This window comes from Chiloscyllium plagiosum, unplaced genomic scaffold, assembly GCF_037043375.1.
Source record: "Chiloscyllium plagiosum isolate Xiang-an unplaced genomic scaffold, Cpla_swu_hap1 HiC_scaffold_8, whole genome shotgun sequence".
Taxonomy (NCBI): Eukaryota; Metazoa; Chordata; class Chondrichthyes; order Orectolobiformes; family Hemiscylliidae; genus Chiloscyllium; species Chiloscyllium plagiosum.
The window spans coordinates 7,422,275-7,436,469 of NW_028270146.1; the positions used below are offsets into that span (position 1 = coordinate 7,422,275).

The 14,195-nt window shown below is 43.5% G+C and overlaps 1 protein-coding gene across 3 annotated transcripts in view; it reads left to right on the forward strand.

Annotated features, from left to right (window-relative positions):
- Positions 1 to 14,195, forward strand: part of LOC122553334 (BRF1 general transcription factor IIIB subunit b) — a 476,022-nt gene that overhangs the window by 390,483 nt on the left and 71,344 nt on the right. For all 3 annotated transcript variants that reach the window (XM_043696898.2, XM_087989567.1, XM_087989568.1), the window contains 4 exons: positions 1,778 to 1,839; positions 6,366 to 6,447; positions 8,041 to 8,096; positions 11,999 to 12,273. In XM_043696898.2, coding sequence (XP_043552833.1) covers positions 1,778 to 1,839; positions 6,366 to 6,447; positions 8,041 to 8,096; positions 11,999 to 12,273 — 475 coding nt within the window. The remainder of the gene's footprint in view (positions 1 to 1,777; positions 1,840 to 6,365; positions 6,448 to 8,040; positions 8,097 to 11,998; positions 12,274 to 14,195) is intronic.

Below are 14,195 nucleotides of genomic sequence, written 5' to 3' on the forward strand. Positions count from 1 at the left end.
TAGGTTAATCTGATCTTAGAGTAGGATAAAAGGCCGGCACAACTTGGAACAGTACACTCTGCTGTACTGTTCTATATTTGCAATGTGCTACCTGATAGCACAGTAATATGTTTCAAAGAAATTGGGAAAATATTAAGGGAAGAAAAAAGTGCAGGGGTGTGGGGTGAGGTGGAAGTTGGACCAAGTGGACCGAATGGCCTCTGCCTATGTTGTGCTATTCTATGTTCTAAAGGAACCAATCAGTCAGGGTTCCTGTTTCTGGGCATTATTAGGTGACCCTGTTTAGACAATTTGCAGTTGAATGGTGCAGAAGGATAATGTTCAGTCGAACATAGTCACACGGGATGAGTGGCCTGAAACTCCACTGTTGAGATTCACACTCAGAAAGACGTTCAATCCTGTGAACCACAGCAGCATAGCCAGAGCCTGTGAAATCATATATTCTTGCTTCGTCCTCCACGGCTATACCTCTTACCTCCCTATCTCTGTTCTCTAGCTCTCGGATTCTCCCAAGGGCTCTGCACTCCCAATTCTGGCCTCTTGTCCATCTCCATTCTGTTTGACCCACCACTGGTGGCCATGTCTTTTAGTTGCCTTCAGCTTGGAAATCCCCCCAGTAAACATCAGCATCTCTCCTCCTCCTCCTGGGCACTATTTAACAACTAGCACTATGACCAGCCTTTTGGTCATCTTTATGATGAATTATGTGAGATTATATATATATTTTTTTTTTTTTCAGAGTTTGAATTTCAAACTAGTGGGGGTTGGTGACTTTTTTTGTAAAATTTGGGGAGAGAAACACAAAACTTAAGAAAGTTCCCCCTGGAACCATGACCTAATCTAGCATGTGTCAAAGAGCGGGGAAACAGCGTATTAGTGGAAAATAGTTTGTGTTACACTGAGTTTATCAGTGGTAGAGGAAAATTGAGAACTATTAGCTTGATTTTAGTTAAGGATAATCAAGGATTGATTTAGCTTCGGAAACTCAGAGTGCAAGTTTTTAAATGGTTTAAATGGTGTGACTGGGGTCAGAAACACAATATAATTGCCCTGCCAGAAAGGAATAGAGAACAGTTCAGGAAATAAGTTGCCTCAGTATAATGTTCATTTGAGTAAGAGCAAGAGTATTTGGTTAGAAACTGCAGGTGATTAAAAGCTGAGCAAGTCGAAGCTTTCAGTTTGCAAGCATTGTGAAGAAGGCTTCACCATTTACAGGAAAGAACTGGGTTGAATTGAATCAGTTAAGTTGAACATGAAGATCTGAAAGAGTGGGCTAATCTCTCTGGATTTGAATTTCTGTAAAGAGATGGTGTTTGAGAGTAGAGTGGAGCCTATGTTTTGCTGTGTGTCTTAAGATCTTTTGAAACTGTTCTTTTTTTAAATAGCTTGCTTTGTTTTATTACTGTTGTTCTTTTTATGTTATAAACTTCTGTTTGTTTTAAGAAAAGTATACAGCCTCTGTGCTCATGTTTCACTGGATGAACCCCACGTTAAATAAGAAAAAAAAGATCTATCAAGCCAGATTTCACTTTGGGATCTGACTGTCCAGTAGTAATGTCAGTGAGGGTCATAGTACCTTCCTAATATTTTGACTTGTTAACTGCTTTTGTCTCCTGTCATTTTTGCAAGAAGCTTCTGAGACCTTTCATTGTCGTAAAGGAACTCTATAAATGCAAGTTGTTGTTGAGTGAGCTCAGCTAGCTGAACATACACTGGGCCACCTTTTAGATGGTCAGTAAATGTACTGAGCAGGTGTTTTTATTCTCACTACTCACAGGTGTTGATCCTCAGAAAGGTGAATTGGACTTGAATGGCATCGATGACAATGAAATCGATAGGGTAAGGTCATTCTGTAGCCCTTATGAAAGGTAATGTGAGATTGTAGATTACCTTGTGTTAAAAAAGAAAAGGTAAAATGAGCAACTCTCTCACCATCTGCACCAGCTAGTTGTCAAAGAATCTGGTTTCAACACTGTAATCACATTTTATGGTTTCTCTTTTCTCTCCGTAAGCCCTCATTTGGGATAAGTAACTTTGTATAATAGCTTATTGTTACTCATCCAGAATATCATATAGTGTTAGGATTGTACAATGTACTCAGAATGATAGCTTTTTATCTCAGAGAGTTGGATTCTGAATCTGAAGAGCAGATGAGGAGTAAATTGTCATTTGCACCCTGTGATTCTCTCTCACTCCTCCTTTCATCTCTCTCTCTCTCTTTCGTTTTTTCTCTCTCTCTCACTCTGTCCAGAACATGCACCCTCCCCATCCTGCACACCTTATCCTCTGCTCTGTAGCCATCCCCTGATGTAGCTGCATTGCAGGTTTGATGGTGACACTGAATAAGATTGAAGTTTAATTTCCTAGCACTACCATCTCTCAGCTGAGGAACATTATGTAGAATAATTCACTCTTTTGGTTTATATTTTTGTTTTGATATTGGGAAGGTTTTGATAGCATTGCCTTCAGCAATGGCACACTGCCTTATAGAAGGCTTTGCTATTGTGACTTTCCTTTCAGTGAGATGGCAGTTCTGATGAACAGGGACAGAAAAAATAAATCTGCAAGAAACCTTTGTACCACTTACTGTTGGCAGTTTGCAATGAATTGTAGGTAGATCACCCACCTGACTATCCTAAAATAAACCACTCTCCCTCTCCCATCACACCTGTATGGAGAACTTTAAATTCCTACCCTAATTTGCGTACCTTTCCATGCCACCCCCCGCCATGCCTGGAAACTTATCCAACTTTCTGACCTTCCCAGAGTCTTATCCATCTAGCTGCATGCAGAGAGTCACCTACAAACATGGCCTCTTTTATTAGATTTGATTAGATTCCCTACAGTGTGGAAACAGGCCCTTCAGCCCAACCAGTCCACACTGACCCTCCGAAGAGTAACCCACCCAGACCCATTTCCCTCTGATGAATGCACCTAACATTATGGGCAATTTACCACGGCCAATCCACCTGATCTGCACATCTTTGGACTGTGGGAAGAAGCTGGAGCATCCGGAGGAAACCCACGCAGACACGGGGAGAATGTGCAAACTCCACCCGGACAGTCGCCCGAGGCTGGAATCGAACCTGGGACCCTGGTGCTGTGAGGCAGCAGTGCTAGCCACCGTGCCACCCTAATATTCCTCACAATCCCAGCAGACCAGTTAAAGTACATTGTTTGCATTGCATAGATTCCTGGATTCTAACAGGAGGAGCTTTCACCAGTGGAAGCGTGCTGGTGGCATCCTGACCATTATAGCAAACTGTACATTCCCTTACTGACATCTTAATTGGGTCTTTGCCTAGTTAAGTATTATCTGTTTTGCTGAGGAGTTGCTGTATTCTCCCACCCTTGGTATATCAGCAAGCTGTCGAGGCCTAACAGTAGTGAAGAAATAGGACCACGCCCTCAACATGGCACAGAAAAAACGTTGAACACTCTGCTCAAAATCCCCCCCAGAACTAAAATCAGACCTGATTCAAGGTGAAAACTTAAGTACTGCAACAATGTCATAGGGGCAGGAAATTAATACTCAAGTGTTTGGATACTCTTTGAGCCTGCTTATGACAATGTTTGATTCCACTGCTGTGAAAGAGGGCATGGACACATTCATCTCGCAACAAGAAGGACTGTAGGCAGCTCAGCATAACTTGTCTGACTTCTGGACTGTTGTCTCTGGCGTCTGTCTGAGGCTCCGTCATTACATGTTGCATCATTTTAAAACATTGTTTTCCATCTGTTCACTGACAAAACCTAGCTCCATCTCATCATCCCCTTGTGTTACTAAGAACACTTATCCAACATGCAGTACTGGCTGAGCAGAAATTTCCTCTCCTTAAACATTATGAAGTCAGTGGTGTAGTTGTAAATGCCATGTAAAAGTAGTGGGGGAAGTGCCAAGAGACCTTGGTGTCCTTGTACACCAGTCACTGAAGGTAAGCATGCAGGTGCTGCAAGCCCTAAAGAAGGCAGATGGAAAGCTGACCTTCATAGCAAGAGAATTCAAGTACAGGAGCAGAGCTGTCTCGCTGCAATTGTACAAGACCTTGGTGAGACCACGCCTGGAGTATCGTGTGTAGTTTTTTGTCTCCTTTTCTGAGGAAGGATGCTCTTGCTATAGAGGGAGAGCAGCGAAGGTTTACCAGACTGATTCCTGGGATGGCAGGAGTAATTAATGAAGAGAGATTGGATCAGTCAGGGCTATAGTCATTGGAATTTAGAAGAATGATGGGGGATTGCATGGAAACCTATAAAATTCTAGACCGAGTAAATGCAGAAAGGATGTCCCAATGACCAGGAAGGCCAGAACCATGTCTAAGGGATGTAGAGAAAGTGATGACTGCAGATGCTGGAGACCAGAATTGAAAAGTGTGGTGCTGGAAAAACACAGCAGGCCAGGCAGCATCCGAGGAGCAGGAGAATCGACGTTTCAGGCATAAGTTCATCTTCAGGAATGAGGCTGGTGTGCCAAGCGGGCTGAGATAAAGGGTAGGTGAAAGGAGGTGAGGGTGAGGGTGATAGGCCGGAGAGGTCGGGAAGAAGATTGCAGGTCAATAGGGCGGTGCTGAATCCAGGGGTTGGGACTGAGATAAGGTGTGGGTGAGGGGAAATGAGGAAGCTGGAGAAATCAACATTCATCCCGTGTGGTTGGAGGGTTCCTAGGCGGAACTACATGGGATGACTGTGGATTTCTCCAGCTTCCTCATTTCCCCTACTCCCACCTTATCTCAGTCCCAACCCCTGGATTCAGCATCGCCCTCGTGACCTGCAATCTTCTTCCCGACCTCTCCGCCCCCACCCCCTCTCCGGCCAGCATCCTCACCCTCACCTCCTTCCACCTATCGTATTCCCAGTGCCCTTCCCCTAAATTCCCTCCCCCCTACCCTTTATCTCAGCTCGCTTGGCACACCAGCCTCATTCCTGAAGAAGGGCTTATGCCCGAAACGTCGATTCTCCTGCTCCCCGGATGCTGCCTGGCCTGCTGTGTTTTTCCAGCACCACACTTTTCAACTAAGGACATGGAGTCTACCTCTGTGACTTAATTGAGCCCTACTCCCATCAGATTCCTACACTCACTCCTCCTGTGCAGCCCAGATTTTAACAGCTCTGTTATTAGTGACTATGCCAGAGGAGGTTTAGTACCTGGAATGGTCAGGTTGTCTTATGAGGAAGGGTTGGACAGGCCAGACCCTATAGACTGGAGAAAACTGAGACTTGATTAAATCATAAAATTCTAGAGGGGGCCTTGACAGTGTGGATGGGGAGAGGATGTATCCTCTTATGGGGGAATCTCGAAAAAGGAATCTTGGTTTAAAAGTCAAGGGCTGTCCATTTCAAAAGATGAGGCAAAACCTTTTTTTCTGAAGGTAAAGAGATTTTGAAATTCTCTTCCTAAAAAGGTGATCACTCTTGTGGCAGAGGTAAATGGAGTTGAAACTTTATTGCTGGAACAGCACAGCAGGTCAGGCAGCATCCAGGGAACAGGAGATTCGACGTTTCGGGCACAGGCCCTTCTTCAGGAAGGGCCCGAAACGTCGAATCTCCTGTTCCCTGGATGCTGCCTGACCTGCTGTGCTGTTCCAGCAATAAAGTTTCAACTTTGATCTCCAGCATCTGCAGACCTCACTTTCTCCTCCGCAGAGGTAAATGGATTCTTGTTAAGCAATGGTGGTGAAATCTCAGGGGAGATGAGGGAATATGGAGTTGTGGTTACAGTCATGACTCTATTGAATGGTGGAGCTGGCTCGAAGGGCTGAATGGCCTATTCCTACTCCTGATTCATTTGTTATACATTGAGCTGCTGTAGTGAAATTCCACATTAAGCTGTGGAATTTCTCCCTGAGCCCCTCTCTCTCTTTCTCTTGCGCTCGCTCTCGCTCTTGCTCTCTCTCTCGCTCGCTCTCACACACACACACACACACACACACACACACACACACACACACACACACACACACACACACACACACACACACACACACACACACACACACACACACACACACACACCCTTTCACATCTCCTTTGTTAAACTCTACATAACCCATAACCCTACCTTCTTGACTCAGGCTTTAGGTCATCTGCCCTAATAAATACTTGTAACATTCTGCGAAATTCTATTTGATAATATTCTTATGAAATGTCTTAAGATGTTTCACTGCACTAAAGGAACTCTATAAATAAAAGTCGTAGGAGGGACTTAATCAGTCTTTGTGACTGAATGACAAGGAATGCTAATGTATCTTCAATTATCTGTCAGAAAGTGGTGTATTGCTGTTCTTTCACTTTAGCCATCCTGAAGCTTCATCAGCTGCTTATGCAGGTGACCTTCAGCTATGATTGTATCTTGTCTTTTTTTTGTGCAGTATCTGCTCAACGAGAAGGAGGTGGAAATGAAAACTGAGCTGTGGCTGAGAGAGAACGCAGATTACCTGAAGGAGCAAAAGGGTGAGTATATGTGAGAAAGATGGGAAAGAATTGGAAAGGGTAGAGGAGTTGGAGAGCCAGAACTCTGGCAAGTGTGTTTCTAAGGACGAGGGTAGAATGGAGCAGGGAGATTTGTAACACGTTCCCGTTTCACATCAAGCCATGCAATCTGGAATCAGTGGGATTAAATCAAGGTCAATCCCAAATTCAATTCCAAATGCCTTTTTTTGTAGAAATAAAAGCAGGAAGTGTTATAGGTTAGTGAATGCCAGTGGGAGGCCAGCAAACCCAGTGAGTGGGTACACATCAATTGAACCTTCATCCAAAGTGTTTCCACATGCTGACAATTTGCTTATCTCCAGCATTTTCGGCTTCACCACGAGGTTTCAGAAAGTGGTTTCCGTCTCCACCATAAAGCCACATCACCTGTAGTGCATTGTGATTTTTATTAATTCATTAGGCTAGATAACATCTGCACAGTTAAAAGTATGGAATAAGTAATGAGCTGTGTGTAGGTACTTAGAATCTGACAGCTGCACAGTCGTGTGTGCATCCTACAGGGAACGGTCACACTTATTCACAAGGCTGCAATGTAAATGAGCTTGGTCATTTAACCTATGCACATGGGGAAAAATAAACAGAAATCCCACTCTGTTAAATTATTCCAGAGTTTTTGTGCTGAATATTTAGTACACTTGGAGATCCGTTCCATTCTGATAGCGACTGCGCTTCAAAATAGTACTTAACTCTGTAAACCATCTGATGTCATGAGGACAGATAAGGCACCAGTGAGGTAATGGTTGTCTTCATTACAAAATTACAGACACAAGAGACTGAACACAAGATCAGCCAAGCACCTGTATTTTCTAGTTTGAGTGGCCATTTGTCTTCTGTTGAGAATCAATTTGACTGTAGTATACACATCATGGTGGCTCAGTGGTTAGCACTGCTGCCTCATAGCAGCAAGAAGCCCGGCTCGATTCCAGCCTCAGGTGTCTGTGTGGAGTTTACACATTCTCCCCGTGTCTGTGTGGGTTTCCTTTGGGTGCTTTGGTTTCCTTCCATAGTCCAAAGATGTTCAGGTTGGGTGGATTGACCATGGTAAATTGCCCATAGTGTTCAGGGATGTGCAGGCTAGATGGATTAGCCATGGGGAATGCAGGATTACAGGGATGGGGTGGGTCTGGGTAGGATGCTCTTTAAAGTGTCGGTATGGACTCGATGGACACAATGGAGGGATTCTGTCACAACTGAACACGGACGCAGCACCCAAATACATTTTGCAGCACGAGCCACGAGTTAGCAGTGAGCCAGAGCTTGGACCATCCCTCCCAACCAGACTGACTGCAGTATCGCTAATGCTGTGCTAGCCGTGGTCAGCCAGCTCGATCACAGATTGGAGAAGGAACTCGGCACATTTGTATCAAAGGCAGAATGCTGGGCTGTTGGAAGTTGGGAATTAAAGAGGGAAAACGATGGAAACACTCAGCAGGTCCGGCAGCATCTGTGCAGCAATAAACAGGGTTAACGTTTCAGACTCTTTCATCAGATGAGCCAACTGACTAAATCATTGCGAGCTATCACCTGAAAATAATGTTGACATTTTCTTTGCAGAAAAGGAGGAACGGATAGCCAAAGAGAAAGAGCTTGGGATTTACAAAGAGCAGAAGGTAATACATATTGAAGTGATTTTACTAACTGAAGTCGAGAAACTATTAATTCTTTGGAATTGCAAACATTTGCACCTTCATGTTCCACTCCTTCATCAGTAAATTTTGCTGATTCCATGTTTCCATGAGCCCTCTAGGCTTGTTCAGTGAATGTCATTTGTTGACAGACAATAATGTTGATATTATCAACTAGACAGTCACTTAACAACTGCAAAACCTTTTTTAATGTGTGCCTGTTTTGTTTTCTCTCGGAATCGCGCTCTGTTGCTGTCAGCCTGGATTCTCTTTGTGCTCAGTGCAATCTCCCTGTCACCTGTCCTTCCTTCTATCAGATTCTGTTTCTCTTTCTCTCTCACTCTCTCTTAAGGCTGCAGGTAAGAAAACACAAGGGGATGAGGACGTTGGTGGGAACAGTCTATGAGCCCCCTAACAATAGCTATATGAGAGAATAAATCAGGAGGTAATGAGGCATGTCAAAAAGGCACTGCATTTATCTTGGTTGACTTTAACCTTTCAAGTCGATTGGATAGTCAGAGTGGCAGAATTAGCCATGGGGCAGAATTCATAGTGTATACTGGAGCAATTTCTAGAACAATATGTTGTGGATCCAGCCAGGGATCAAGCTATTTGGTATCTGGTAAATAAGACACTGGTTTGATAAATAAACTCAGTGTAATAGATCCCCTAGGAAACCGTGACCATAACATGGTTAAATTTAGCGTTCGGTTTGTGGGCAACTTGGTCAGAAACAACTGTGTGGAACTTTAAATAAGAGTAATTACAAAATAACTGGAATGCTGGAGAACAGAAGAATGGCTGGAGTGGACTAGGAAAGGAGTTTAATTGAAAATATGGCTGAGGAACAATGCCAGCAATTAGTTTATAATTCACAGCAAAGATGTATCCCAGTGAGGAAGAAGGATTCCAGAAAGGAGATAAATCAACAATGATTAAGTCAGAAAGTTAAGGATAGGATCAAACTGAAAGAAGAATAACTTAGAACGTGGCAAAGATTAGTGGCAAACCAGAGGATTGGGAATCTTTTCAATGCTAACAAAACATGACCAAAAAAAAAGGAGGGGAAAATAAATTTTGAGGGTTAACTAGCAAGTTATATCAAAACTGGCAGAAGAACTTCTTTAAATATATAAACCAGAAAAGAGAGGCCAAAGTTAGCATCGGCTTCTTAGAGAACAAGGCTGGGAAAATAATAATGGGGAGCCAGGCAGTGACAAGTATTGAATAAATATTTTGCATTTGTCTTCACAATAGAATACATTAATAATGATCTCAAAAACTAACAATCAAGGGGAGATATAATTACCTAAGGTGAGAATCTATAACTATCACTAGCAAAAAAGTCTTTGGGAAACCAATAGGCTCAATACATCCCTGGGCCTGATGGATTACATCTCAGGATATTTAAGGAAGTAGCTACAGAGATAGTGGGTGCACTGGACTTCTTAGATTCTGGAAAAGTCCTGAGAATTGCCAAACCACCGCTGAAGCACTCTTCTTCATTAGAAGGGGACAAAAGTGCAGTTAGCTTAACGTTCATCATTGGGAAAATGTTCAAGTCTTTGAAAAGGATGTAATAACAGCACATATAGAAATACATGATATGATCAAGGCAGAGTCCGCATAACTTCATGAAGAGGAAATCACATCTGACAAAGAAGTAGCATGCAGGGTAGATAAAGAAGAACCAGCAGATGTGGTTTAGACTGACAAAAGGCATTTGATAAGGTACCACGTTATGTTTCTTACTAAGACAAGATTCCATGGTGTTGGGGAGGTATATTAGAATGGATAATTGGTAACTAATCGAAAGCAGAGTTGGGAAGAGGGGCGGATTTTCAGAATGGCACCCTGTAACTAGTGGAGTGCCACAGGCATCAATGCTGGGGTAACAGTTATTTACAGTATATATCATTGACTGGATGAGGAAAGTGAATGTATTGTTATCAAGTTTGGGGATGACACAAAAATAGGTGGGAAGGTAGGTAGTGAGCGATGACAAAAAGAGTCTACAGAGGGCTATAGAAAGGTGGATTGTTTGGGCAAAAATTTGGCAGCTGGAATACAATGTGGGAAAATGAGGTTTTGCATTTTGAGATAAAGTAGAGGAGCTGAATATTATTTGAATGGAGAAAGATTACAAAAAGAATTGTAGAATCCCAACAGTGTAGAAAGAGGCCATTTAGCCAATCGAGTCTGCACCGAGCCTCCAAAGAGCATCGCACCCACCCCAATTCCCATCCCTCCCATAACCCCACATGGGATTTTGAACAGGGCTAACCCCACTTAACCTGCGCATCCTTGGACACTAAGGATTTTTTTTAGCATGGCCAATCCATCTGAGCTGCACATCTTTTGGCTGTGGGGGGGGGAACTGGAGTACGCAGAGGAAACCCCCATAGACACAGAGAACACGCAAACTCCATATAGACAGTCACCTGAGGCTGGAATTGAACTGAATTCAAAGTCTGTGAGAAGATTTGTAGCTCAGGTGCTTGTTTTTGTGGTTCTGTTCGCCGAGCTGGGAATTTGTGTTGCAGACGTTTCGTCCCCTGTCTAGGTGACATCCTCCGTGCTTGGGACCCAATATACTGGCCACTGCAGCAGACAGCTGGAACTGACAACTGGAAGCGGCAGAAACAAACCACTATAAATGCCAGAGGAAGCAATACAGAAGCACTTCACAGGAGGCTCCCAAGCACTGAGGATGTCACCTAGACAGGGGACGAAAAGTCTGCAACACAAATTCCCAGCTCGGCGAACAGAACCACAACATTGAACTGGATCCCTGGCGCTGTGAGACAGAAAAATAGGAGGACTTGCTAAAACTACACAAGGCACTAGTAAGACCCCAGCTTAAGTGCTGTGAACAGTTTTGGGCCCCTTCTGTAAGGGAAGATATACTGACATTGTCCAAAGAAGATTCATGGTTTATGCCTATACTCACTGAAGTTTAGAACAATGAGAGGTGCCATTATGGAAACACAGATTCTTAGGGGACTTGTCAGTAGATGTGGAGAGATTTTTTCTAGTTGTGGGAGAGTCTCGGACAAGAGACCTCATCTTAGAATAAGGGGTCAAACATTTTGGACCAAGATGAAGAGGAATATCTTCTCTCAGAGGATGATGAGTCTGTAGAACTCCTCAGTGCAGAGGGCTGTAGAGGCTGAGTCATTAAAGGATATTTGAGGCTGAGATAGACTTTTAATCAGTAAGCTAGGAGTTGGGGGATAAGGCAGGAAAGTGGAGTTGAGAATTATCAGATCAGCCATGATCTTTTTAAATGGCAGAACATACTCGATAAATCTGAAACAAAAATCCTGAGTGTCACTGGACCTGAAAATGTTAACTCTGCCTTCTCTCCACAGATGCTGCCAGACCTGCTGAGTTTCTCCAGCAATTCCTGTCTGTTGCATTTATTCTCACCCTGTTTTGAAATCGCACTTGTCTACTTTTCCTTAGAACCTATGGAATCCTGCAAACTGTTCCCTCTCTCCATCATCTCCATTCCCACAGCCATCCACAATATCTATGCTGCTCTAATTCTGGCCTCCACACCATCCCTGGTATTAATTGTTGGCTGTAATTTCGGCTGTTTAATTTTTCTATATCTTCCTACTTCTCTCTCTCCTTCCTCCTTCCAGAAATGCTGTTTCAAACTCATTTTTTTGATTAAGCCTTGTCTCCTCTGATCTAGATACCCTAATGTGACTCTGTAGCGCATTGTGTTTTCTTCCCCTCCTGTAAAACATCTTTGGGCGTTGTTTCAGACACAATAAATACACAGAAGGTTCTGCTTTTGATTGCCTGCATGACAAACCCTTACCTTTGAGTCACTTGGAGTAAGAGGACTTAATGTCAACAAATCTCCGTTTCTTTCAAAGCCCAGAAAATCATCTAAGAAACGTGAGCCAATCCGAGCCAGCACCGCAGGGGAAGCCATAGAGAAAATGCTGGAGCAGAAGAAGATCTCGAGCAAGATAAATTACGATGTGCTGAGGGATCTGAACAGCAAGGGGAGCAGCACACCAACCCGGGAGGAAAGTGACAGCAGTAACCGTGGCGGCAGTAACAGCCGCAGCAAGAAGGGACCAGCCCACCGAAAGTCAGCCGCAAACTCCCGAAGCCTTGCTACGCCCGTCAACAACCTGGGCAAGAGGTACAGTTACCATCTCATGCAGAGTAGTGTCGACAGTTGGCTTCATCCAGTGTTAAATGTTGAGTATCAGTAAACCTGTGTGTCTAATGTATTTTGGCTTACATCAGATAGCTGGGACTGGGCTTCCTGATGCCTTGGTCAATAGACACTGCCATTTCTTGATGCTCAGGTTTATGGGGAATAGATGGATGAGATGTGACTAATTGGTTAGCTCTTTCAAAGAGATGACACATACACGATGGGCTAAGTGGTCTTCTGTGCCAAATGATTCTATAATAATATAACATTACACCTAGCTGTGTGCACAAGGAAGGAGTGTGCTTCAGTATGCACTTTTGAGCAGTTAGTTCATGTAAGTTCACAAGGTGATGGAGGCATTTGAGAGTCCTGATGCTGAGGTAGATAAACAAAGTCAGGTTAGAGTCACTGCTCATTATTGCATACCTTCTCGTGGAAAACAAAATTTGTCTGATTCCAGGCGAATAGTTGATAACGAACGGAAATGTTCAGAAGTTAGTGGCACTTAAGGTGAGGAAGGGAATGGGTTCAGATCAAATCTGTAATGCAACAGCAGTGGGGATCCAGTAACAGTGATCAGTTTAGAGAGAGAGATCACGTCAGCTATCCTGTGAGATGAGAGCTCTCTCTCCCATTCACAAACAAATGGTTCCAAGTGATAGAATCAGGCAGTTTGCTTCAGTTTGCCCAGAAATGTGAAACAGTTAAAGTTGAGTCTAACTCCTGACTCACAATGCAAATGACACACTCACGTTGACATCTTCACCCCCCCCCCCCCCCCCCGACTCATCTGACTAATCTCCAGGCATGACTACACCTAACCCTGCCACCTCACTCAGCTCCCCGCTCTATCACTCCCCCTCTCCCCCCACCAACTTAGTAGCAATCATCTGCTCCCTAATTGACTGACATCTAAACTGCAAGTACTAGCTCATGCCATTAAAAGGGACATGTCCAAGTCTTTGCCTGTAGCTCTGGGGATACTTAGGGCACAGCGCCCACCATATTTCTCGTAAAGCTGATTCAGACGGTCCTGGAATGCAGAGCAGTATGGGGGTTTTTCAAGGGAGAAGGCAACGTGGCAACCATTGTATTCCTCCAAGTATCTAGGCTGCTGATACACAGGTTGAATTTTGTTTTTAATTAATTCTCTGTGTGTATCTGACTGGTTCCTCATGTGTGTTTTTTCCCAAGGTGACGTACCAACCCATTTTTGTAAAGCTGGCAATCTGTTTGAAATGACAGATTTGAAACTTTGCATAGATTGCTTCAAAGTTCTAATCCTGAAACAAAACTGAGCTTCAGTGGAAGAGAAATTGTAGCTGCAAGCGTGGTTGAATATTTTAAAGGTGGAGATAGATAGTTGTTATAGAATAGAATCAAATGTTATCATGGATTGGTGGGAATGTGGAAATCGGAACTTAGCAAGTTTTGAGAAGATTTGTACGTTGAGGTTCTGGATGTAGGTTTGCTTGCTGAGCTGGAAGGTTCATTTTCAGATGTTTCATGACCATACTAGGTAACATCTTCAGTGAGCCTCTGGACATCCAGAATTGGAATTTAGCTAAATGGATCAGCCAAAATCTTACTGAATGGCAGAGCAGGCTTGAAAGGCTGATTGGGCTACTTCTATATCGTATCTAATCCATGTGTTTGTGTGAAGTATCTTCCTGTGACCATCAGAGTACAGAATCCTCTTCAATCCCCTATCCTGATGAAGTGACAAAGAGATTCACATTCATTTCTCGATTGTAAAGGCTACCTGTGATGGTGTTTTAGAGTCATAGTCATACAGCACAGATACAGACCCTTCTATCCAACTCGTCCATGCCAACCAGAGATCCTTAATTAATTCAGTCCTATTTGCCAGCATTTGGTCCATACCCCTATAAACACTTGCTATT